Source organism: Ambystoma mexicanum, chromosome 1q (assembly GCF_040938575.1).
Source record: "Ambystoma mexicanum isolate Mex_15411 chromosome 1q, UKY_AmexF1_1, whole genome shotgun sequence".
NCBI classification, from domain to species: Eukaryota; Metazoa; Chordata; class Amphibia; order Caudata; family Ambystomatidae; genus Ambystoma; species Ambystoma mexicanum.
In genome coordinates this window covers 449,818,998-449,846,294 of record NC_090922.1, presented here as the reverse complement: position 1 = coordinate 449,846,294, position 27,297 = coordinate 449,818,998, and the positions used below count along the sequence as shown (strand labels likewise).

The following is a 27,297-nucleotide window of genomic DNA, read 5'->3' as shown; positions in this document are numbered from 1 at the left end:
AAGCTGCTGGGGGACTCACTAGGTTTGGGAAATTTGCCTTTACAGAGAGATCTCCCTAACACTCGCCCCCCCAAACCCCCAGACTAAGGGACAGGAGGATTTAATCCACTCCTGGATGAATCTGATACCTCTAGTTGATGACATACATCCTACAGAGACCATCAGCATTTTGGTGGTGACACCCTGACCTGTGCTCAATGGTGAAATCAAACCCTTGCAGGCAGATTGACCATCTCAATAGTTTTGGATTTTCCCCTTTCATTTGCATCAACCATCTCAAGGGTTGGTGGTCAGTCTGAATGCCAAAAGTAGAACCATACAAGTATGGCCTAAACTTCTTCAGTGCCCACACAATAGCAAAACATTCTCTTTCGATAGTTGCCCACCTTGTCGCAGGAACCTTCAGCTTTCTGCTGATGAAGCAAATGGGGTGCTCCCTACCTTTCTCATCCAGTTGGCTAAGGACTGCACCTATACCTACATTAGAAGCATCTGTCTGCACAATGAAAGTTTGGTGGTAGTCAGGAGCTCTCAATACTGGTGTTTGGCAAAGAGCTTTTTTCAGGTTTTCAAAAGCCTGATTGCATTGTTCATTCCATTTGACCTCCTTGGGGAATTTTGGAGAAGAGATTACATTCAGTGGAGAAGCTATGGTCCCATAGTTCTCTATGAAATTCCTGTAATACCCAGTGAGGCCTAAGAAGGCTCTCACCTGGGTTTGAGTAGTAGGTGTTGTCCAATTTTGCACAGCTTCAATCTTACTGAGCAAAGGCCTTATTTCTCCACCTCCTACCTCATGCCCAAGGTAGACCACCTTACTCTGACCAATTTGGCATTTACTTGCCTTTATGGTCAGATTGGCCTGTCCAAGAGCCTGCAAAACATGTCCTAGGTGGGGAACATGCTCTTCCCAGGATTGGCTGAATACTGCAATGTCATCCAAGTATGCCATGCAGAAATCCTCCATCCCAGCCAGAACCTGATTTACCATCCTTTGGAATGTTGCAGCTGCATTTTTCAATCCAAAAGGCATAACCTTAAATTGGTATAAGCCAACTGGGGTAGAAAATGCAGTCTTCTCCTTGGCATGGTCTGTCAGGGCTATTTGCCAATAGCCTGACGTAAGGTCAAATGTGCTGAGGAACTTGTCTGACCCAAGTCTATCCACCAACTCATCTGTCCTTGGCAAAGGGTGGCCATCAGTCTTGGTGACTGCATTAAGAGCTCTATAGTCCACACAGAATCTCAATTCTTTGGATCCTGCCTTTGGTACTAACACAACTGGGCTAGACCATGGGCTAGTAGCGGGCTCTATTACCCCGAGATCAAGCATCTTCTTGACCTCCCCTTTGATGTGGGTCCTTACATTTTCTGACATTCTATATCCTCTGCTTTTGACTGGCAGACAGTCACCAGTGAGTATATCATGCTGTCCCCAAGGGGTCAAGCCTGGTGAAAGTGAGAACAGAGAGGCAAACTGATTTAACATGGCTTTGCACTCTTCTTTTTGCTCAGGTGTCAGATTTGAAGAGAGATTTACTCCTTCAATCTTTTCGTCCAAGGGTAAGCCTCTGAGGAGGTCAGGGAGAGCATCACTCTCTTCTTCCCCTTCTGTTGAAGCTAGAAGCAAGGCTCCTACTTCAGGCCTGGAGACATACGCCTTTAGTCGGTTGGTGTGGAAGACTCTGGGAGCCTCCTTGGGATTGCCCAAGTCCACCAGATAGTTTACCTCTCCAAGTTTACCCACAACCTTGAAGGGTCCCATCCATTTATCTTGCAAGGCCCTCTGCCTTGTTGGGATCATAACTAGAACTAGCTGGTCTTGAGTGAACTCAACCATGTTAGCCTTTTGGTCATGCCAATGTTTGACCAAAGCTTGTCCAGCTTTCAGGTTATAACCTGCTTCTACCATCATTTGTGACGTTCTCCTCTAGAGACCTATCACATAGTCAGTCACTCTGACTGGCTTGGGGGAAGGAGCACTCTCCAACCCCTCCTTAATCAGGGCCAATGGACCTCTGACTGGATGGCCATAAAGAAGTTCAAAGGGAGAATAACCTACTCCCTCCTGAGGGACTTCTCTATAAGCAAAGAGAAGGCATGGCAATAGAAGGTCCCACTTTCTTTTAAGGGGCTCCTCTAAAGCACCTATCATGCTCTTCATGGTTCTGTTGAACCTTTCTACCAACCCATTTGTCTGAGGGTGGTAGGCGGTAGAGAACTTGTAAGTAACTCCACAGGTTTTCCACATGGCTTTCCTGTAGTGGGACATAAAATTTGACCCCCTGTCAGAGATTACTTCCTTAGGAAACGCAACCCTGGTAAAAATACCAAGGAGGGCCTTAGCCACAGCCTGAGCTGTAACAGTCCTCATAGGAATTGCCTCAGGGTACCTAGTAGCATGGTCTACTACAACAAGGATAAACTTGTTGCCTGAGGAGGTTGGGGGATCAAGGAGACCAACAATGTCAATCCCTACCCTCTCAAATGGGACTCCCACAACTGGGAGAGGCACTAGTGGTGCCACATTCTTGGACCCAACCTTACCAGAAGTCTGGCAGGTATGGCAGCTCTTGCAAAACGTATCTACCTCAGCCCCCATCTTTGGCCAATAAAAGTAGAGTGAGAGCCTTTCCTTGGTCTTCTTGAAACTCATCTGACCAGCCAAAGGAATCTCATGGGCCAGTTGCAAGAACTGTTGTCTGTTTTCTTGAGGTACTACAAGCCGCTTGTAGTCTCCAGGTGCAGACTCAGTTGGTTCACTGTAGAAGAGGCCATCTTCCCAGTGCAACCTATACTTCCCAGGCTCTTGCCCATCAGCCTGAGAAGCTGCCTGTTGGCGAAGACCTTCCAGAGTTGGACATTCTCTCTGTCCCTTACTGAAGTCTGCCCTGTTGGGTCCACCTTCTGCCAGTAAAGACTGCAGCTCAGGATGGTCAACAGGATCCAGATCTCCAATTAGTTCTTGGCTTTCCACTAGCTCTTCTTCAGAGTCTAGCTCCACCATACAGGGCTGTACCTCCCTCTCAGCCTCAGCTGGAGGTGGAGTTACAGGTATAACCTTGGACAACCTAGGGGAAGTCCTTGTTGGCAGCAATGGAGTGCTTGCTGTTGGCTGTTTCTTGGAAGTCTTGGGTTTCCCCTTTGCTTCTCTTTGTTCAGTGATAGCAAGTTGTAACTCCAGTGGAATAGGAGTGATATATTTCTTCATCATCTCCTTGGGAGTACCTCTCATGGTTCTCTCCCTTGCAGGTCTGGTGAGCTCCTGTAACCTTTTACTAGGAGGTCTGGGAGTATGTGACACTACTCCAAGAGTTTTCAGGTCATTACCCAACAGAACCCTTCTTGGTACCTCACTTTGTATGCTGACGGGTATCTTCACAGTCATGTCATTACACTGGATGAGAACTGGTAGTTGGGGAAGCATCTGCACAGGGCCTCCAGCTAACTTGGTGAGGCGTTTGGGTGCCTTAGCAACATCCTCAGCCTGAAAAAAAGATTTATCCACCACAGTTATGCTGGCTCCAGTGTCCCTAATGGCAGGAGTCTCCTGACCATTCACCTGGACACTGTCCTTATAATACTCTTTAGTATTATCTGGGATTGAGTTATAGACATCTAAATTCTGGTGTTCCCACAGACCCAGAGACACTAAAGAAACACTGGCTGAGACTCCAATGGGTTCATCCCCAGCAGTAGAAAGTTTCCACTTGCCATTTGTACTTCCTCCTCTGGAGCGAGGGCTAAGGAGACAAGTTGGACCCCTGAAGGTTTACCCTTACATCTGGGATCTCCTTTCACATGGTCAGGCGAACCACAAATATAGCATTTACCAAATGCTTTCTGGAATAGTGGCTTGCTCTGACCTCCTTCTGGTTTACCACCAGAGGGTACACTACTCTGATTTGGTTTCCCTTGTGGCTTACCCTTATTGTTCTGTTTGGGGCCCTCTTTGGGATTGGAATTATTAGAATTCTCTTTGGAGTCAAAGATGACCAAGGTCAACTAGTATATTCAGAGGGGAAAATTGCCAACGTATTTCGGGACTTCTATCAAGTTCTTTATAGTTCCAAAGGGGATTCTGATCCTGAATCTATACAAAAGTTCCTTGATGACACGGAGTTGTACTGGGTTTAAGCGAAGCTGCGTGAACCCTTGAATGCTCCGATAACAGTAGAGGAAATTCTGGAGGCAATAAAATCCCTCCCAAATGCCAAGGCACCTGGGCCTGATGGGCTCATCGGAGAGTTCTACAAGGCCCATGCAACCATCCTAGCCCCTCTTCTGCTCCGAGTTTTTGAAGAATCTTTGCAGTGTGGATACCTCCCCCCCACATCGCGTGAAGCTAACGTAATGGTGCTGCACAAAGCCTGCAAACCCCCAGATGAATGTGCATCCTACAGGCCAATCTCCTTGATTAATCTGGACAACAAAATTATAGCTAAAATCCTCGCTGCACGGTTGCTTCCTCTTATGCTCGCACTCGTAATCGGTGATCAAGCTGGGTTTATCCCGGGGCGAAGCACAACCTACGGGATCAGAAGACTGTTTGGTGTCATAGAGGCCCTAAATCCAACACAACGGGCTATAGCAGTCCTTCTCGACGCAGAGAAGGCGTTTGATTCTATTGAATGGCCATTTATGTTCGCAACACTTACACAAATGGGCCTAGGCAAATTCTTTATCAAATTAGTGTCCTTGCTATACAGTTCCCCCCGCTCATATATAACACTCAGAAACTCCAGGTCCTTAGGCATAACACTAGAACGCGGAACAAGACAGGGTTGCCCGCTTTCTGCCCTTATTTTTGCCCTCATTATGGAACCCTTGGCGTCGAGGCTTCGCGCCAACCATCTGACACAAGGTCTTAAACTGGGTCCCCATAGATTAATTGTCTCCCTCTAGGCTGACGACGTCATGTTATTTGTCAGTGACCCCCAGGCCAATCTTAACCCGGTAATGCACGAAGTCATAAAATTTGGGCGAATGTCAGGTCTCAAAACCAACCACTCAAAATCGGTAATCTTTCCCCTGACCCCGACCACAACTGAATTCGCAGACGATTACGGTCTTAAATGGGAAACCTCAAAGGTTTGCTATCTGGGTATTTATATGTCACGTAATCATCATGAGATATATACGGATAACTATGTCTGTGCACTAAATTCCTTGCAGGAACGAATTCACAGGTGGAAAACTCTGCCTCTAACGATGTGGGGAAGAACCTCCTTAACAAAAATGGTCGTCTTACCCAAACTTCTCTATTTATTCACGAACATTCCGCTGCTTGTCCCCAAATCCTTCTTCCAAAAAGTCAGGAGTCTAGTCCTAGAGCTGTTGTGGGCTGGGAAACCGGCGCGCGTAGCGTAGCATACAACACATTAACGTTGCCAGTGTCGAATGGGGGACTAGCGCTCCCCGATATCGAGAAGTACTACTGGGCAGCCCAGGCCCAATTTCTCAGTCATTGGTATACGGTCCACTTAGTTCAGCCCCACGTGCAGGTAGAGCGAGCCTTAGCTTCCCCCAACCTCCTGAGGGCCGTCATTATCAGCCATATCCGGTCCCGTACAACACGCTAAACACGGTCCTATCCACCTACGCAATTTGGAAAAAATAGCCAATACATACGGGATGACAGTAAGATTTTCCCCATTATTGCCAATTAAATTCGTTCCTGGAATCCCCCTCACTAATGAGAAAGTGTTCCTTATATGGACAGACAAGGTTAACATTCACTCCTTTGGTGACCTCTTCCCCAGGGGTACCTTTTTGACTCCACAAATGGCCAAAGATAGAGGCGGTAACTCCTCTTTGGATGTGTTCATCTACTTTAGACTACGTCACACCCTTCAAAGGTTGTTTCCGTCCTTTCCCAATCAACCTCCCACATGGGACTTATTACACAATACGATTCAAGCGCAGGGGGAAGGAAGATTAGTGTTGCTACTATATAAGTCCCTCATAGTAGGCAGTGTGACACCCAAACCCAAGGCGCAGCAAAAATGGGAATCGGCCATTCATGAATCGATATCAAACGGAGACTGGTCCTATATCCTCCGCCAAACGCAAAAAGTTGCAATAAACACACGGCATAAATTAATTCACTTTAACTTCGTGCATCAGACGTACTACACCCCAGTTAAGAGGAACAAATATCACCCAGAATTGTCAGCCCGATGCGACAGATGTGCGGCAGCCAACGCTGACTTCATCCACCTAGCTTGGAACTGCCCGGGAATTCACAATTTCTGGTCCTCTGTTCTACAAATAACTGAAGACATCATAGGCGAACAAGTGACCCCAACACTCCTTGGAGCCCTGCTCAGCCTTACGAAATACTTGCAGCCAGCATCTCGAAAACTTGCAGCTCTTCTCTTGGTGCTGGCTCGTAGGAGAATCGCGATGTCGTGGGGTCGTGGCCCACTCCCCAAGATTGAAGACTGGAAAAAAGACATTATATACTGTCAAAACACTGAGTGCGAATTTATGACTCCTACCCATTGCACGCTCGCTCCCCGGACATCTGGGGCCCATACATAAATTATCTGCTGAAAAACGCTGATCCCTCAGATTCTGATACCTCTGCGAGCTAGAAGATGTGCAGTGGGGCTGAGATTTGTAAGGAGGCGCTGGAAAATGCGGAAGGAACTCATGGAATCCTGCAAGGGAGAACTTGGGGGGGGGGGGGGGGTTTGGCTCGGTGGGGTTGATTAAAGTTGGGGTCTTGTTTTTTCTTTCTAATTTTTTCTCTGTTTGTTTTACTCTGTTTGCGCACCCTGGAGGTGCCTATGTATGGCGATCATATTGAAAAACCAAAAATAAAGTTTTTTAAAAAAGAATTCTCTTTGGAGTCCTTTTTTGGCTGTTTCCCCTCATCCTTTTTCCGAGTTACCCCAAAGTCCTTCTGAGTAGCCCTGTTGGCCACCCACATGTCAGCAGCCTTAGCTAGTTTCCTGGAATATAATTCCTTTGAATCAACCAAGTGCTGTCTGAGCTCAGGAGAGCAGGCATCATAAATTGACTCCAACATCACAAGATTCTTCATTCCCTCATAAGTGTTCACTTTGTAACCCTTAATCCATCCCTCTAAGTTCTTCAAACTTTCACTCACCCAGGTAGCCCAAGGGGTACCATCATGCTTTATGAGGGTCCTAAACCTCTTAAGGTACTGGGAAGGGGTCTTCCCAAATCTAGCTATCAAAGCTAGCTTCACACATTCATAATCCTTCTTATCCTCCTCCCCCAACTCCATTACCACATCAGTTGCAACAGGGGGGAGCCTAGAGAACAACCAGGAAAGTAACTCATTTCCTTTAATGTTCTGGAGCCCATGATTATATTTAAAAAAACTCAACCAGTCCAACACATCCAACTTAGGCTCATACATACCCACCAACTCCTTAGGCATCTGGGGTCTTTTGGGACTGGAACTCCTAGAGGATTCGGAGAGAGAAGCACTTTCCACAGACATTTTTTTCATTTCTAGCTCATGGTTGAGCTCCATTTCTCTGAGCCTTAGTTCTTGGTGCCGTTGTTCTGTGTGCGCACTAATTCTTTTGAATTCTAATTCAAGCTTAATTTTTTCTAGTTCCATATATTGAGAATTAAGTGTGGGACCTGGTAAAGGTCCAGTAGGTACAGCTGGCAGGGCAGGTAGAGGCCCAGGGGAGACAACTCTAACATCTTCCACCTCCTCTTCTGCTTCTGCCTCAAAGTTATCAATACTAACATTCATATCAATATCATAGCTGTTATCTACAGTTGCTGGAGTGGTAAGTTCCTCTGAACCACCATCCAGACTTTGGTTTGATAACAACCTTTCTATTAGCTCCATTTTCTTGCCCTTAGTCAGGAGGTTCTTATGCTTACAGAGAACTCTTAAACAATCAGCGGTTTTTGTAGCAAGGGACTCTTGATTATAGCTTTCCATAGTTGACATGTGTTAGAAAATAACTTCTTTAGTGCTAAGCTTTGTGGTTAGTTGCACTAAGGTATCTATGAGCACACTAAAATGTATACTCAATACAAATCCCACCACTGTACAGCAGTGTTAGGCAGAAACCTGTGCAGTTCCCTTAGGGACCACTGCAAAAGATTTAGGACTACAGGTGGTTGGCAGTAAACCCAATTGGTAGCAGTCTGTACCACCCAGATTTACCTGGTAGCTGTGGCTGAGCAGTCAGACTTCTCTCAAGATGAGTTAGGCAGTATATAGAGTATACACAATAGGTACAGCGATACAGTAGCACAAGCAAACACTGACCAGAGCTTTGGTGTAAAAGTATATAATTATTTATTTAAAGACACACTTGTAAATTACACTAGCACAAAAAGATGGAAGTAAATTCAACACACAGTCACTATTATATATATACAACCCTGATTACTTATTAGACAAGTCTTGATGAGAAACACCACTTATTTTCAGACAGAGGTGAGCGCTTAACGTAAGATGGCACTCTAATAAGTTATTTAAAAAGGGAGGGAAAAAGGCAGTTATGAAAGCACACAAATCTCAATACTTTTCAAAGAACCACAGTGAGGCAGGTTAGGCAAAGTCTACTGGAGAGCAAGGAAGTTCAATAGCCAGGCGCACTCTTAGAGAGAGCAAGCGGAATGTGTCCACGATCACACAGTGGGGTTATGCCCAAAGAGTCTTTGTAAATAGTTCACAAAAGCTTGAGATCAAGTAAGGAAAAGTTAGTTAACAGGCCCCAGGCTAACCCAGGTTAGAAAGTCGAGGATTTACTGTCACCCCGAACGATCTGTTGCAAGGGACGCCAGGTGGGACACAGTACCTGAAAGTGGGAAGAACGCTCCAGCGGGGGCAGTTGTTCCTGGCAGCGGGTGCAAGTCAGTGTTTCGTCCAGAGGAAGAGGAGGTCTCGACGTGGAGGAAAGCTGAAGGTCGTTGCACTGCCAGGGAAGAAACCAGCCGCGGAGTTTCCCGGTTACAAGTTACCACCCTTTTCTTCGCGGTAGTGGTAAAACGTGGTATTCCGGTTGCCGGGGTGCTTGGCACGGGCAAGGCGGCCACGAGATGGTCCAGGAAGGCGAAAAGACGGGCAAACTGGTTATCCCCACCAGTCAAAGGAAGAAGACTCTCCGGGCTGGAGATCTCCTCTGTCGTCGGGAAAAGTGGTGAGACGGTTCAGCAGGGCTCCACCGGTGGTGTCGTCGTTGCAGGTCGGCTTGGCTTCTCCCTCCTCGGATTCTTTAGGTCCTGTGGCGACTTCTGAAGTTCCAGTCCCCAAAGCCCTGCTTTTATGCAGAAAAACCCCATTCATTCAGCCTAGCTGTCAATCAAACATGCTAAGCGGCTCACCACTTGGGCCAATCACACAAGAGTGCGACTTGAGTTGCCGAGGCAACTCAGTCCAGGGTGCCTAAACCCCCTCCCACATCCCCTGTGGTACCCAGACAGAGTGGCACCACTTTTGGAGGCTTCTGTGGAGAAGCCCGCCAAAAAGTGGAACAAAGGGCTCGACTTGGGTTGGAGTCACAGAAGCAAACAAAAACGCGATTTTGGAACCAAGTTTCGGCAAAAAATACCAACCGGTCAATTTATATTAATTTAATAAACCGGCGGTATGTTCGAGGCTATTTTAAAAAGTGGTAGCCTCGAACAATGGGAAAATCCCATAGGGATATATTCGCGGTCGAATATAAAAAGTAGTATCCACTGCCACCAGCCAAAACTCAGTCGGGGGGGGCGGGACAGTGCCCCCTCGAACAACAGACCCCGGGGCAATCGAATTGCCCCGACCAGTACGTCCACAATATGATGGTTTGTACTGGTTCTGTTCACAATTTGAGACTAGTAAAGCCAATGTGACTTTACATGCCCTGGGAGACAGTAGTCAGTCCCAGGGTTTGGAGTCTATGTTTGGGGGTCGCTACAACACCCCTGGGTTATGGCACAGAGGGTGCTGTGTAACTCACATATCAAAAACACATGAAACCCTATGGGGAAAAGGACCCCATAGCCCATAGAACACATACAAAGTCAAAGGAACACCTCAAATCATGTCCAAGAGTGGGAGGAAAAGAGTCTCACTCTTAGCAGGAGAAAAAAATAAACCCCAAAAATCCAGCAAAGCTGCTGGGGAACTCACTAGGTTTGGGAAATTTGCCTTTACAGAGAATTCTCCCTAACAGTGTGGCAAAATGCAAATAGTGGGAAGATTTAATGAGACAGACCCCCAGTTGGAACACCTTGAGAAGCACTATGCAGGGGCAAATACAGTAGTTATAATATTCAATGAAGACGTCCCTTACATGGAAGTAGCTCTAGAAGGAGAGCATGGAATGCTGCAGGGCTAGGGCTCCAGGCGAACAGGCAAACTGGGATGGACGGCGCCCCAGGATGCTTCCCTTTGCCTGTGCTCTTTGCCAGCTGCCCTGGGGGTGGGCTTCAAAGGAGGTGTTCCGGGTCTTGTGAACACCAAAAGGATGCAGCGAGGGCACACAGGGGGGAGCGGGTGAAGTGGAGCTGGCTAGAAGCAGCCGGGGAGCGCAGTGAGGGCGCTAAGGGCTGGAAAAGCAAAACAAACTGAAAGAGCTAGTCACGCCCTGGGTCTTCCTTCTGTCTCCACGCAGCATGGAAATGAGCGGATGCACTCTACGTCGCTGTGGCCTTTTGGTGTTCTGGGTATCGTATAGGTGAAGCTGGCCAGAAGCAGCTGCGGAGTGCAGTGAGGGCGCTAAGGGCTGCAGAGGCCAGAAATGGCCACAAACATTCATGTCAAACATTCAGTTCCAATGGGGAGGCCTGGCTTGCTTCAATTCCATCTCCCCGGTGGTTACCTCCTCCCATGTGGTCAGCGGAAGGCAGCCACTACCTCATCCTGACCCTGTGGGTGGTTATATGAGGGAGGATCACATGGGAGGAGATAATCATCGGGTAGATGTCATGACTTCATTGGATGAAGCACACTATTTCCCTCCTTCCCATGAGGAAAACCCTATGACCCCCAAGACCTTAAAGGTCTTTTGTCAACTAATGATTCCCCACTATAGAGGAAATCAAGAAATCTTTTCTTTACACTCTTCTGGTCAGGCACCCACTTTTGAGTCACTCACCCTCGTACACAACCCCTTTTGTTTCTACAATGTCTTCAGGTGAAACCTCTGAGAAAAACCTAAGAACTAAAAGACCCAAGACCTCCATGCACTCTAACTCCCATAAACCCTCAGGTGCTGAGACGAGGAGGAGGATGAAGGAGTTTGTGCAAAATGACAAGCTCGATGTACAACATGCAGACTAGTTGTTTTCCTTACCCCTCCGTGCACGGGACATTTAAAAATGGCAACTGCACTGTCGGAAGAAAGAGTGCAGGAGAGGATGCCAAACCTCATGCTGAGGCTCATGAACATGAAACACTGGAAAGCCGTTGCAACGAGGAAAGAGAAGCTGTATGTGAACACGGAAACCTGTGGAGACGCGGGGAGCCGAGTAGAAGCACCTGGCGGGTGAGCCGTTCACAGAAGCAGCATTCTCCAGTCCGGACCAAGTGAGATAGCTGGCATGTGACCGCATAGCAGCGTAGGACGCTGGGGGACGCCCATACACTCAGAAGTGGAAAGTGGTTTCAGGAGTCCCACCCCTAAAGCAGAGTTGGAGACGCTGGGCACGACCGGTGAGTCTGCCCAAAGCAGCTCGGGCCCTGAGGAGTTTCGACAAATGTGCTACTAAGTACTTGAACAATATGAGATTGCTGGTGTAGTAAATACCCAAAGCCTAATTAAATGCAGTCAAGATAAAGTATAAACCCCAAACAAATATTAGATGCTTGAGATGCCACTGTGGGGGAAGAGTTAGCCAATAAGAACATTTCAGTGCAGGCACCATTTTTGTTGTATAAGATCCTTATAAATGTACAGTAAAATAACTAAAATACATTCCAATCAAATGAAATACCAATGTGGGGAAGAAGTTTCAATTGAGCAAATTATACCAAATCCTTACGGTATGGGCTATTGTGAAATAATCAAAGAACTATGAAGTTGAATAAAGGTACCTGGCATGGAAGTATATCAGATGTAATGCAGCAAATCATAAGGGAAGTCCTGGCAAGCTAGTACACCAGGCAACCAAAATTGTATGAAGATCCTGACAGGGGGGTACACCAGGTGATCTATTAAGTTACGAAAGATTACTACAGAATTTATGGTTTCAACAAGAACTTTGTGAATCCAACAAAGGAACTGTTATTTACAAGAGACACTTTTTGCCATCCTACCAAGAATCCCAGGGAAGAAGAACAACTTCTGGGACCAGGGATCTTTACCTTGGTGAACATTTTCGTTGGAATCAATTTTGATACATTTGGTTTTTGGTGCTAATATTAAGTAAGAGGCATTTCCTTGCACCCTTTGTATTTCGTTTATAGTGTGAGGGTCAGGTTAGGATGTTTTGGGCACAATGACAGTTTATCGACTTCCTGAGACAGACAGATCCTTAGTTTTCAGTTCATAGGTAGGCAATCCCTCCTCAGCATAGGGCAAGAGAGGTATTTTTCTGACCGATTCCTTCCTTTCAATAAATCTCTTCTTGTTAAAACGTGACCTCTGTGTCCTGTTCTCATTTCTGACTCCTCCCAACCCCCAACAAGGCGTTGTTGCCCACATTGGTGATTCCAGAGTCAATGTGCCCTGCAACTCTGTGTCATTGTGGCCTGTACCCAAGGTTCACTCGCTGCTCTTGTTACCTTTCGGGATGTCACTAAAAGTATGAACTCTGTAAAGCAGTTTAGCCACTCTGAACTGACTCAAACCAACCCACTATTGCCAATTTCATGTTCACAAGGCAGTACTTAGTCTCCTGAAACCTCCAACTGTTCACCACCACCTTTTGGGATGCCCAGTAATACACATGCAGTTTGGGAGTTCCCAATCTGCCTTCCCAAGATGAGTTGTACAGAACAAAAAGTGAGAAGTGAGAAGTGGGGAGTGGGAATATCAATTTTCCTTGATGCATCTTTAACATCAGCATCTGTTCACTGACTGGTCTCAATTGGAGATAAGCTGAATTTATTGCACTTTTACCTGAATTCACATTTGGCTAATATAGAATTAGCTTTATACACTGATGCTACTGCTGACCAAATGATTACCTTTTATAACTCTGTTGTCCATTATAGTTGATATGGTTGATTTCCCCCCAATCCTCAAAACCCCATGGTTATGGCCTTGCTCTTTAGAAAACAAGTGGTACACTAATAGCCTACACCAATTTAAAACTGCACTCAGACAAAGTGAAGGAAATTGAAAAAGGACCACTGCTGAACAATTGCTTTCTCTATAGATAAGCTGAAACTCTATGTAAGGTAGCCTCTCTGATAGTGTTCTATTCTCGAGATTGGCAAGGTTGCCAACTCTTCGAGGGTGCTTTTTAAAACATGAAAAAACAAAACATGAAAAAATTGGAAGCGCACCTTATCACTGAACATCCAGAAGAACTCTGTGGCTTGGTGTAACGAAATCCAATTCGGCTTTCTGTAATAAAAGCAAGAATATGAAAACGTATCCGTTTCCTAAATTCAGGAAGTCATCAGCCAAAGGAAAAGGATGCCATACCACATCAGGACGGACTTCCTCCTCCCCTAAAAAGCAAACCACTGATCCTCCAGCTTCAGCTCTGTTCAGTGACTAGGTTTATAGTGATATTTTCGAATGCCATAGTTTTGAATGGCAAAGTTTCGAATTAAAATGGGTCGACATTTTTTTTTAATGGGGGTTCCACTCCCAACCACTGTTTTTTTTTACCCCATAACACCAATTTTAGTTAAAAAAAAAAAAAACTTTACCTACAAAAAAATTCCTTTTTTCGATGCATTTTTTACAAAACTTTTGTCATTCGAAACTGTTTTCAAAAAAATGACTGGATACCCAGTGACCATAGTAAGAGCCATTATCTAAAACCTTAATCCCACTAATTGGCTAGTTCATCTGAGAGGCTTTGTCCACTGTTATTACAGAAGTTATAAATGCCTCCTTCAGAGACTCTGCTTTGCTGATGCCCTGAAGCGTGCTTAGGTCACCCTGCTCATTAAAAAGCTTTCCCTTGATCCTAGAAATGGTGCCTATTTGTGTTCATATTTATTTGGATTTGGTGCTTTCGGCAAAGCGCTGAACAATTTATAAAAAACAGTACATTCAAATGAAGAGTAGCGGTGACAAATTGGTTCAAACATCAAGAAAGATGGTCCAGAAATGAGTTATTGGAAAGAGATGAAAGGAGGTTAGCTTTAAGAGGGTTTTGGAAAATGCCATGGGAAGAAGAGTGGATGGAGAAGAGAAGAGCATTCCAGTGCTTGGGGTGAGGAGTGAGGACGACTGGAAGCAAGAAGAAGCTCATGGAGGTTTTGGGACAGTGAGCAGAAGCTGTTTTTTGGAGCAAAGAGAGCATGGGGGAGTGGAAAGTGATAATGAAGATTAGAGTGGAGTGAGACCATGGATGCATTTGAAGACAAAAGAAAGAAAGGGTAAAAGAATATGTGCATTGAAAGGAAGAAAATATATAGAGCAAAGAAGGCGTAATACAGGAACGAGGGGGGTGAAAATTAAGGACGAATAGATGAGTTCTGAGCGGAGAGTAGCAAGATGGGAAGCAGAAAGACTAAATAAATAAGGATGAGCACAGCAGATGTTGAAAAAATTGAACTGGCAAGATTGGGCACTGTTCATGATATGGAATGAGCAAGAAAGAGAGGAATCAAAGATAACACCCAGGCTGCAAGCAGAGGTAGGGAAGTGAAGTGACAAAGGAGGAAAAGAGAGAGAAGTAGGAGGGATGGTGGGGGAAGGGTGGTCACGGGGAAGAAGAGAATCTCGGTCTTAAAAGTGTGTAGGTTAAGAAAGTGAGAGGACATCCAGAGCTATGTAGCCGAAAGACAGTTGGAGACCGTAGAATGGAGTGAATCAGTGAAAGAGGAGAAGGAGAATATGTTGTGCATGTCGTACGCGTAGAAGTGATAAAATAGGGTATAAGAAGATATGAGAGCCGAGAGATGGATAGTGTAGAGAGTGAAAGTAGTAATGCCAAGTAGAGAGCCTTCTGGAACAACATAGAGAAGGGGACAAGAGGGAGAAGTGTGACCTAACCAAGAGACAGAATAAGTGCTATTAGAAAGATTGGAGTGGAACCATTTGAGAACAAATTTGGAGAATCTGAGTGAGTCGAGAGAGAGGACAGCAGGACAATTATCAGTCGATCACCAAAGCCCCCTTCTATGTTGAAGGTTCTTGATAAAACAACCACGGAGCAGGTTCAGACACATGTTGACCACCAGCTATTTGCCGATTAGTAATCTGGATTAGATCTAATATTAGATCAGGCAAGTTGGGGTTCATTATGCAGTTAGACTTATCTGCTGCTTTTGACAGCCCAATCATGTACAGTTCTTGAGTGAGGTCAAGAGAGTGTCCGCAAAGGCCTCCAGATGGGTCAGTTCATTTCTGGCGAACAGGATATTGAATGAAATAGGGCAGTTTTGAAGCCCAAGCCAAGAACGTGGACGTTGGTATTCAGCAAGGCGCTTGTCACTCCCCCTTATCTTTAATATCAATTAATAAATCCTACCCAATCACTGATGGATTCAGGCCCCATCTTTCAGAATTACTCTAAGGATGACACGTCATTTTCATTATATAATATGACAGTGAGGCAAATATTCTGTATATCTAGACTATATTCAGCCCCAAGTTGAGAGGTAAATGAGGATTAACTGGTTGGACCTCAATCAAGATGAGATGCACATTCTGATTGCTTTAAGCATTAAGTGAGAGGAGACAACTATCAATATCTACTCCAAAAGCCCTCTATCAGGCTTTAATATCCCCATACAATGTAAGACTATGGTCAGTTATTTACTACATAATGGTTTTAAAACAATGTAGAATCCTCCATCATTGGAGGCAAGTGTGACAAGGCCTGTACCCTGGCTTCGTTAGGGGAGGGAGAGAGCTAACCCCCAACACCCATGAGGGTGGCAGAATGTGTGGGAGACCCCCTCGGGATGTCTGCTGATGATGGCTGCATCGCCACCTCAAGTAGTCCCCCAGGCATGACCCGGGAGACACTAGCAGTTCCAGTGATGCCTGGGGAAGTAGGAGCTGCAGTGAGGTCGCCAAGCAGAAGCTGGAAGTGTTGGTGCTGTGGGCCAATACAGAGTGACTGACAGCAGGAGGCCACGGGATGCGACAGACGCAACCTCACCGGCAGCGAGTGAGGGGGTGGAGCCAGCACAACTGGAGATGCTGCAGGGAATGCCTTGACCTGGCACGGCATCCCATAAAGGAGCACCAGCAGAGGGTCTGTTCTGGAGCCCACGTTCAAGAAGAACCTTCACGCCATTGTGGAATAATAGGAACCTCTCAGAAGTAACTAAACTACCGAAATGGCCAGCGTGGAAGAGACACGGTATAGAAAAAGTACAGGACATTATGGAGGAGGGAGTCGTAACACCTTTTGATGAACTAGTCTCGACTTTCGGCCTTCCGGAAACAGAGAGATACCACTACACACAGCTTCGGCATGCTCTACAGCAGTACCTCCCCGCCCTCTCTGACCTGGCAGACTCTACCCCACTGGAGAGGAACATAGTGGTAGACCATATTCCAGCCAAAGTCACTACTGTCATGTATAGTGTCATCACCTCCTTTGCCACGCCAGAACTGGAGTGACTAAAGTTGAGATGGGAGACTGACGTAGGAGAAATTATGCCTGAAGACTGGGTCCAGATCATAATGTACCCCAGGGAAGTCACCATATCAACCAGACTACGCCTAGTACAACTGAAGATACTACACAGGATCTATTATCCGAGAGTAGCCCTGTACCAGTGGGGCAAAATAGCTGAACCCAACTGTCTACGGAACCTTCTTTCATATACTGTGGGAATGCCCAGTGATCTGTCAATACTGGCAGCAATGCTGCGATGTGCTGTCGAGGGTACTGCACCAGACGATTCCCAGAGAGCCCAAACTCCTGATACTGGGAGTAGACAGCGAGATAGACTTGTCAAAATATGAGAAACTCTGTCTCATGACTACAACAGCAATATGCAAAAGGAACATAGCACGCCTATGGGGAGCTGCGGAACCCCCGCAAGTGGAGCAGTGGATAAATGATGTAGAAATTTGCATCGCGATAGAAAGGAGGGTTTACAGAGCCTGAAAAAGCAGATAAGGTATGGCAGCGCTGGGAAGACACGATGTGACCTACTGAACCGCTAATACCATGATATCAGGTATCAGGAGTTGTGGACATTACGGCAAGTAACCTGTTACTGTGCCAAAACCCATTACGCTGTGTATCGGAGGTTAAATGAAAGCATGTAGTATGTGTCTCATATGAATGTTTTTCTTTTTCCATCCAATGTTACTTTTATTTCTATTATCGTTAGTATTGTCAGTGTCTAAAGGCTGGCCACAGGGAGCCCAGTGGTTGTATGTTATAAAATCAATAAAAATGTGTTATTAAAAATAAAAAAAAGAAGAACCTTCACTACACCACCAGGGATTTTCATTAATGTAAGGACTCTACAGGGGCCACAGGAAGCAAGGCCCACTAGCTCACCAGGGATCTTGTATAGAAAACCAGGCCTCCAGGAAGGCACTGTCCTAATGACAACCCACTAGTCCCCCAGGAAATTATTTACTAAAAGAGTGCCTCCAGATCCCAGAAAACTAGCTAAGGATGCTGACTTGTGGGTTGCCAACAGGGCCACTCACAAGGATTCTGGGGCTACTCAGAAGAAGGATGAGGGGAAGCAGCCAAAGAAAGACAACAAAGAGAATTCCAATAATTCCAATCCAAAAGAGGGCCCCAAACATAACCAGGGTAAGCCACAAGGTAAACCGAATCAGGCTAGTGTACCTCCTGGTACCAAACCAGAGGTAAATCAGGAAAGACCCCCATTCCAGAGAGCATTTGGTAAATGCTTTAGATGTGGGTCAACTGACCATATGAGAGGAGATCCCAGATGCAAGGGTAACCCTGCAGGGGTCAGCACTACCTCCTTAGCCTTCTTCCCAGAGGAAGAAGTACTGATATCTAGTGCTCACTTTCATCTGTTGGCTGAAGAACCTTTGGCTCTTCAAGCAACTGTATCCTTAAAGTCCAAGCGTCTGGGTAAGAAACCACATAGTGATGTGTATGACTCCATTCCTGAAAACTCTAGGGTGTATTATGTGGACAGTGTTATTGTCAATGGTCAGGACACCCCTGCCATGAGAGACACTGGGGCCAGCAGAACAGTTGTGGACAAAAGAATTTTCAGGCCTGAGGATGTTGCTAAGGCACCCAAAGGCCCCACCAAACTTGCTGGAGGCCCTGTCCAAATGGTTCCTTTTCTACCAGCTCTCATTCAGTATGATAAAATGACAGTAAGGATCCCTGTCAGTATTCAGAGTGAGGTGCCTGGGAGAGTCCTGTTGGGGAATGCTCTTAAAAACTCTAGGAGTAGTATCCAATACCCCCAGGCCTCCCAGTATGGAGAAGCAGAACCAAACCAAATTGGCTAGAGAGGCCACCTTAAGGTACCACTCTGAGCTTGTGGGAACCTCTACAGAGAACCCCACTAAAAGCCCTGGTGTTAGTAAGTTGACCTCTAACCCAGGCAAATTTCAGGCTTGTATGTTAGGGAAATGGGAGCCCAAACCAAGCTCCATTATTGTTCCCCCAGTCTCTGACTCCCCTGCTTCTGAGGAAGAGGTGGATAGACCAACTGGACCCCTCTCTAGGCCTAAGAGAACTGGTAATTCTCAGTACTGGTGGAAAACCAGAAAAGAAAAGTCTAAGACCAAAAACTTTCAGACTGTTGGACCTTCTACAGAAGACCCCAACTCAAATCCTAATGTTAGGAGAGAAACTCCTAAAATAGGTAAGGTTAGATCTAAGAGGAAGAGGAAGCATGTACCTTGCTTGTCCCCAGCCCCTCCAATCAAGATGCCTCAAACCCAACCTGCTCCCAAAAGAGAGGTGGTGAGGAACCCTGGAGGCCATTCTAGATCTAAGGGAATCCTTTATAAGGACCCCTTGAAAAAACCTATCACAGGTTCAGGAGTTGCACCAACCTCTGAGGGACTGGTCAACCAGATCCCCTATAGCTTCAAAAAGAAAGATGTCTCTCAAAAGGTGTGTAGATCATATAGCTTATAAAGGAGAACCTTTGATTGTAACATTGAGCACAGAGCAGGAAGTCACCACCAAAATGCTGATGGTCTCTCTAGGATGTTTGTAACCGACTAGAGGTATGAGGTCCATCCAGGAGTGGATTAAATCCTCCTGTCCCTTAGTCTGGGGGGGAGGGGCGAGTGTTAGGGAGAATTCTCGTCTATGGCTGATTTCCCTCACCTAGTGAGTCCCCCAGCAGCTTTGCTGGACTTCTGGAGTTACATTTTTTCCACTTGGTAAGAGCAAGAGCTGTTCCCCCACTCTTACCTGTGTTTTGCTATGTGTTTATATCTGTTTTTGTGAACGTGGACTCTGAAGCACACCCCTTCAGCAGCCCCCTTCTTTTTGTGTGTCACACAGCACCTTCAGTGCCGTGGCACAGGGTTGTCTTTAAGACTTCCCTCGACTCCATTTCTGAGGCAACTACTGCCCCCAGAAAAGGGTAAAGTTACCATTAACTTTACTTAGTCAATCTACCACAGATCCAGTGCAACCCATCTTCCATGGAGTACTGGAAAGGGTTAACTTGTATCTTTTTTTATCTGTACCTCCTAGAGCATTGTTTCGCTCTTTTAACATTTAGACTTGACTGGTGGCAGTGGTATCTACCCTAACTTTTCTACCGCGATTATATTAGATAAACGTGGTACTGTTCTTGGATATTATATTAGCCTCGAACATAAACCCGCTTGACCAAATCGTCTTTCTTTTGGCTCCGGTTGGGTTTATTCGCCATTTCTTTTTGTTAAAGTCCTTCTTGTGTCTTACTTTGCACGGCAAACTAGGTTCGCCTTCTTTGTTCACCGTCCTTTGGCGGGCTTTCTGTTCAGAAGCCCTCCACCAGGCGCCTGGGTGTCTAGGTGGGCTGAATGTGAGGGAGGGGTGTAGTCACCCCCTGCACAGGGTATCCTAGGAAACCCAAGTCGCACTTTGTGATGATTGGCCAGGGTAGTTGTCCATGCTGGACAGCCACCCTGCTGGGTGATTGACAGCCAGGCTGTGTGAATGGGGTTTTTTTCGCATAAAAGGCAGGTCTTTTGGGCTAGGTGTCAGAGAGTCGCCACTGGAACTACAAGGAACCGAAGAGAAGCGGAGAGAACGACGGCTGCTGCAACTACCCCGTCCCGGTGAAGCCCTGCTGCAGTCCTGACCTATCGTCCCTTCAACGACTTAGAGAAGATCCAGTCCGGAGTCTTCTTCCCTTGAGCTTGGTGGGGATAACCTGCTCATCTTCTACAGCCAGAGGATCCTCTTCCTTGGTCGGAATCGCTGCAGACTGTTGTAGTGGTCCGGATAGCCACCTGAAGAGCCTCTCCTGTTTTTAGTGAGCACACCTTTTATTCCTTGTCGCTGCTGCCGGCTTCATCCCTGTGTGGTGCAGACCCCCTTCAGATGTCCTCCTTCACAACGAAGCTCCAGGAATCGTGGGTCTGCGGGAAACCAACAGGAACATCTGCCAGGGCACCAGCTGCACCACTGGAACAAGGTACTGTGTTCTGTTGAGGAAACTGGGTGAAATCCCTTTTTCTTCATTTCTAAGGCTTGCCCTTGACTTCCATCCTTCTTATAACTTTTGCTTCCGAACATTGACAATATCGAAGTACTTTTTGGCTACGTTGAATCGTGAACTGTTTAACCGTGTGATCTTCGGCAACTGGCCCTGGTGTCTTTCGACCCTGGCTCCGGCCCTTTGACTTTTGAACTCCTGTCTTTGCGTGTTTCTTGATTCTGCCTGCCTAACCAAAATATTGCCTGTGATTTTTGCCTCCAACTCCCTCTGGGTATCTCAGGTGCTAAGTGTGTTCTTGCCCCGGTAGCATTTCATGTCATGGATACGCGTTTGTTTAGTAGACCGAACTGTCAAAAAGTGATCGCGAGTGTATTCGCAGTAACGTGTTTTGTTCATAACACCGGTCCATTCAAACACAGGGTACTTACCTTGAGACTTACTGTACAAAGTGAATTCGTTAGTTGTAGTATATTTAACGTGTGGTTTTTATTGCAGTTTTATAGAAGTGTTGTGTTTATAACGAATGGTTTAAAAATAAATGTACTTATATTTTTATACCTGAAACCTTGAGTCAGTGTTTGCTTGAGTCACAGTAATTGTGGTCCCTTTTGTGTAATCTCTGCTACTGCTCATATACTCTTGAGATAAGCCTGGCTGCTCCGCCACTGCTACCACTCTGACATAGTAGTACAGGCTTGTACCAAAGGTAAAACTTGTATTGCCACCTGTAGTCTTAATTGTGTGTAGTGGTCCCTAAGGGCACTGCACAGGATTCTGCCTAACACCTGGTCTACGCCCATGCCAGGTCTACTTCTTCAAAGGTTTGCCATCCGGGTATACCCCCCTGCCCGAACAGCTATTCACAAACAGAACGTGCTTCAGTGGTAACCTTCAACTTGAACAACTTTACAGCGTCACAAAGTCCCTTGTTTTAGCAGCATTACACTTTTAGCCGCCTTTCAAATTGTCCTCTTTAAGACTCCTCTGCAAATTATGATCCTCTCCCTCTGAATAACCTTTTCCAGAAGGGCAGCCTCTTTGCCACTTTTGTTTCCCCTCTGCAGAAGTAACCAAATATTGACATGGATACAGTTGTGTTCTGCTTCTTTCTTGGCTTTGGCAATGTGTGTTTATATTAGCTGTTATATAGTTCATCAGACAAGAATAACAAACTTCACGACCCTTGGGTCCTCCATTACTCGCCTTTCGCCTGTGGCAATATCTGTTGGACTTATATTAATTACGTTTTAGTTTTAATTTCTCATTGCTTCTCAACGATCTTGGCGTCTTCCCTCTCCAGTCCCAACCTCCCCTGCATAGACAGTCTGCATGTCTCCTTCTGCTCACATTGGCATTTAAAAATGTTGCCTCACCGGGTTGATGGATTTTCCATAAACTCACATGCTTAAATTTACAGTAATTTGGCTTCTTAAAATACCACTTTCGCTGCTTTCTGATAGTTCGGTATTCAAAAGTACTACTAACACTTCTTTCACTCACACGGGAGTGAAACTGCCTGCCTGGAACACGCAAGCATTCTCAGAGCGTCCCGGAATCCCTTTCACGCAGTGAACTCACCTGGTAGTTGCACGCTTCTGATCCTCTCCGCGTTTGCAAGTCTTTTGTTGCAGTGGCTCCCTGCGACCCCGCAAACCGTTTCTCTTGGTCCACCTTCAACCCCACCACTCGTTGCTGGAGCCTTCTCTGCTCCCGAGAGTCCCTGGTGCACACCAGCCACCGGAGATCTCTTGACAGGGCACACTTCCCTTGCTGCTTTCGCTTACCGCTTCGCAGCCTCTGCAAAATGAACCTTAAAAGGGCAAGCGCTCTCTCAGCATGAATCCCGCTGCATGACCTCTGCACCTGGTACATCTGGAGACACAGACCCTCTCTGGACCAGCCACTGTCTTTGGCTTCTCAACGGTCTTGGCGTCTTCCCTCTCCAGTCCCAACCTCGGCTGCATAGACAGTCTGCATGGCTCCTTCTGCTCACACTGCTCTCCTCCTTCTGCCTGCCTGCACCTGAGAGGGGCCCTTTAAGCCTCCCAGTCTCCCTCAGGTGTGGGTCATTTACATTAATTAGTTCAACACTCCTGCATTGTTGTTCTTCAGCCCACTTCCTCGTCCCAGTACTTGGGGGAATTATGGGACTTGAAGTCCCAAGTAACAAAGTTCATTTTTCTGACTTCTTTGGTTTTGCAATAAGCCATTAGAAGATTGGGGTTCAGGGAAAGTTGAAAATGGGGGTTTCCCATTCCTCCTGACTTGACCTCCTCACCCTCCATGTGATCCTCCCGCAGAACACCACTCCCAGAGTCGGGAAAGCGTTTGGCCACATGAGAAGGGTCCCAGGCCAGGTTTTCTAGGGGAATCATTGCTGATTCATCACATACCCTTCTACCTATGTCACTGAGTTTCTCAGCCTCTATTGGGAATTGAGAAACAAATTCAACATTACCTTGTTCCTTTCCTTATTGATGCTGAACAGAGAAACAATAGGGTTGTAAATCCAAAAACCAGTGCATGACTCTAGCATTAATATCCTTCCTTAAACTTAGCTATTTAAGGGGGGCATGATCAGTAATTAATCTGAACTTCCCATCTGTTACATAGTATTTTAAGTATGTTATGGCCCATTTGTTCGCACAGTTATTCTCTAGAGCAAACAATTTCCTACTGATATAGAGGATAGGATGTTCTATACCGTCGTGACTTTGGGATAACACTGCCCCAAGACCAATATGTGATGCATCACTCTGCAAAATTAATGGTCTATTAAAGTCTGCCACCTTCAGAATGGGTTCACTACACAATATGAGCTTCAATTGTTCAAAACAATTTTGGTCTTCCGGATGCCACCTGCGTTTTTGTGACTCAGCATTTTTTAGTTTTATTAGTAAGGGGGCAGAAATATAAGATACATTTGGAATGAATGTACGATAGAAGGCACACAAGGCCTAAGAAGGCTCATAATTCCTTTTTAATCTTTGAGGATGAAGTTTCCATAACAGCTTTAACCTTGTCGGATTGACGTTGATTAGTCCATTCCCAACAAAGAACCCCAAGTACTTTACGGACGATCTAGCTTAATGACATTTTTTGGGATTTGACATGAGGACTGCTTTTTTAATGTCTTGGTATACATGGGACATGTGTTCAGGCCAGTTGTTGCTATGAATAATGATGTTGTCAAGATAGGCCCCACATAATGATGAAAGGTCTTAAAACCTGATCCATAAGACTCTGAATGGTAGCAAACCAAAAGTTAGCACTTTAAATTGGAATAAACCAAACAGTGTTGAAACAGCGGTTCTGGACTTATCTCCTGGATTGAGTGGTACTTGCCAATAACCTTTAGTTAGATCAATGGTTGAAAGATATATGGCATCCCCCAATCTGTCATTCAAGTAATCTGTATAAATCAAAACAGTTGAACCGTGATGGTGAGGCTGGATTACCACATTACTCATATGATTTTATCAAAAATATTTATTCAATACGATAGCTATTCAAAATCATGAATTGGCGCATGAAAATGACCTCTTTGGAATTCGTTTCCATGATGTCGATGTCTATGACATACAAGAAATGAGGCTGGATAATGAGTGAATGTTTTATACATTGTAGGGAGCAAGAAACCATAAGAAGGGCGAATTTACCTTCCATCCACACAAGAAAGACAGGAGTGCAGAGATACAGATATCTGTCGTGAAGACAGGTCCATTGAACTTTTTGGCCACCATTGATGGCCCTATAGTGACCGAAACATATGTAGACGAGAAGAGTCTATATGAATCATCTTTGGACTTGTGTATAAACTGAGAATTTATTTGTGTTATACCATTAATTGTTTAAATTGTGTGTGTTGAGTGATAGCAAGGACTTTATGAGGTTTGATCCTCCCTCTCGCTGCTCAGTGTGAGTGTGTAAGTGGACATTTGTTGGTATGACTGTGATGGCAGATGGAAGAGTTTTTTGGTAATATAAGCTAAAATTGCCTGTATGATATGGTGTATTTTATATGATTTTGAATAGCTATCGTATTGAATAAATATTTTTGATAAGATCATGAGTCATGTGGTAATCCAGCCTCACCATCACGGTTCAACTGTTTTTGATTTATATATGCTTTTTGTCCGAAGAACCATTTGATGTACAGGCACCCTTAATTACGACTAATTCAAGTAATCTATCCTGGGCATTGATTGGATAGCTATAAAACTGTGACGCTTCATTGACTTTCCTAAAATCAATGCAGAATCTCCAATAATGGTCTGGTTTGGCAACTAACAGAAAGTCCATGGTCTTCAGACCATGGAATTTGTGATGGTTCAATGTCTGCTTTTAACACAGCTTCTATTTCCTCTTGGAGGATTTGAATGTTTGTATCTGATACGTGAAAGGTTTAATTTAAAGTAAGATATAGGATCTTCTGTAGTGTAAGAATAAATCTTGCTGGAGTGCTTATGAAAACGCTGGTCATACATAATAGACCTCTTCTGTGCTTAGTATATTGGCCTCCCATCATTATTAATAGACTATGCTGTTTTCCACCCAGCTCAGTGCAGTAAAAGTGCATTCGACTTATTGGAGGTTTCCGATTGGGGGCTGGGGTGTATGTAAAGGGCCCATATGAAGACTGCTGTGGATACCTTTGTCTGAGTGCATTTTACATTGCCACCATTATCTGATAGGCAGCAGCATGCTTTCACGCTCTGAATGTAGGATGTTTAGGAATAAGATAACTTAAGTTACTAGGACAGGTGATTAACTTATTATTTTCTGATTTATTTGTTTCCAGTTGGAAAACCAAAGGCTCAGGTGATCTCTGCCTGTAGAGATGCCATCCGAGGGAACAACTTAAATGTTCTCTTCAGGATTATGCGAGTTGGAACAGCATTGTCCTAAATTGTTGTTCATACCGGCATTGAGAAGATTCTTCAATACAAAGGCACAGTCTGCGCTGAAAGACAGTTTACAAATTCCGAATCAATTTCAGTGTCATGGAATTTCCAAAGGTCATCCATTCAAGCGCCCTTTACCTTTGATGAATCCAAGGAAATCTGCACCAGACCATACTTCAACTTAATTTGAATGTATAGAATGTTGTGTGTTACTTAAGTTAGGAAGTATCCTGCACGCCGTTTTAAACTATTCGAGGATCAGTTAAAGCTTCTGTCCTGCTTAACATAGTTTGGTGCAGACCAGGGAATTAGTCCTCTCTGCGAGCATAGTTTTAGCTGTGAGGTTGTATGAAAGAATGCTTGCTGCTATCTAAAACGTTTGTTTATTTCTTTGAGCCATATATTTTCCTTTGCTCTGGATAAACCTCTTCTGGACCACTTCTCCACCATGCTGCAAACTACCTGAATAGTGCAGGCATAGGAATGGATTCCATTTTTCAGGCTTTCATGATCAAGACGTCTGCCAATCCCACAAAACTATTTTTGATTTCCATAACATGTGTTCTCAGATTGCGTAAAAGCAATGCAGTGCTTTTCAATGTACATCAATAAAACAAACACAAGGTGATATAAATTAAGATTTTGTTTTTAGTCCACATGTTTCGCACCTATGCCACGGTTAAGGCTATCATTTCACACGTGCTGCATAATTTACGCATTTTGGAAAAATAATTGATCTTAAACATGCCTATAAAAATTGTAGAAGTGTAATTCATTCCAATGTTTAAAAGCGTATCTTTATAGAATCCTTTATACATTGACCACTGGTTCTGAGCCTAGTGTGGTTACATACAAATGGACATGTTTAAAGTAAATGGGACTGAACAATATAGAAGTACTTTTGTTCGTTGTTAAATATCATTATAGTATTGTGCTGTAAAATTTTCTAAATATAGAATTTATTTATTGTACTTTTTGTAATTGTACTTTTAGTTGTGGTATTCAACTTGTAAAATAAAATCCACAACTCAATATTCCCTGTGTGTTTGATTGGTTTCCCTCAGTGGTTTTTGTGCTTTTAGTTTTGGCTAGTAGGTGCTGTTGTAAGCGCTGCCTATAAGCTGAAGCTATTGGTTTGGTAAGTAAAGAGGGCACAGAGAAGAGACGTGAGCAGGGGGCCACAAAGCCTTTGGCTATGTGTCCATCCCTTACACGCCCATCAACTTGCTAAGGCCTTTGTGACAAGACCATGCACAGAGGGACCTCTTCATTTTTCACATGCAGTAGAGGAAGGGTCAGACTAGGGCATAAAATTGTCTCGGGCACCAATTAAAAAGTGGCCCACAGTTGCAAATGGCAATACTCACAAGGCATAGTAGGTTAGTCTTTATCCTCCACTGTATTCACTGTTTTCAATCCCATGTTCCCTCCCTGTTGCCCTGTGGGCGCTTTAAAACAGAATGGACTTACTGTATAAGTGCCTAAGAAATGCACAATAAATAAATTAATTCCTTTTGTGACCGACTGGTTGAGTTTTACCTAATGGGAGTGTTGTGATAAAATGTGATGTAAATTGTGCATTTTAAAGAATATTTATTCTGTAACAATGGTCAAAACTACTAGCCGCATGGTAACATCAAACTGGCCCACATTAGCCAAAAAGTGGGCCACTTTGACCCCAAAAACTGGCCCACAAAAGGG

The 27,297-nt window shown here is 45.0% G+C and overlaps 1 protein-coding gene across 1 annotated transcript in view; it reads left to right on the top strand.

The window, feature by feature from the left end:
* Positions 1–26,628, top strand: part of BBS2 (Bardet-Biedl syndrome 2) — a 1,290,628-nt gene extending 1,264,000 nt beyond the window's left edge. The window contains exon 18 of the mRNA XM_069640291.1: positions 25,494–26,628. Within this exon, the coding sequence (XP_069496392.1) occupies positions 25,494–25,600 (107 nt within the window). The 3' untranslated portion in view covers positions 25,601–26,628. The remainder of the gene's footprint in view (positions 1–25,493) is intronic.
* The last annotated feature ends 669 nt before the right edge of the window (positions 26,629–27,297 follow it).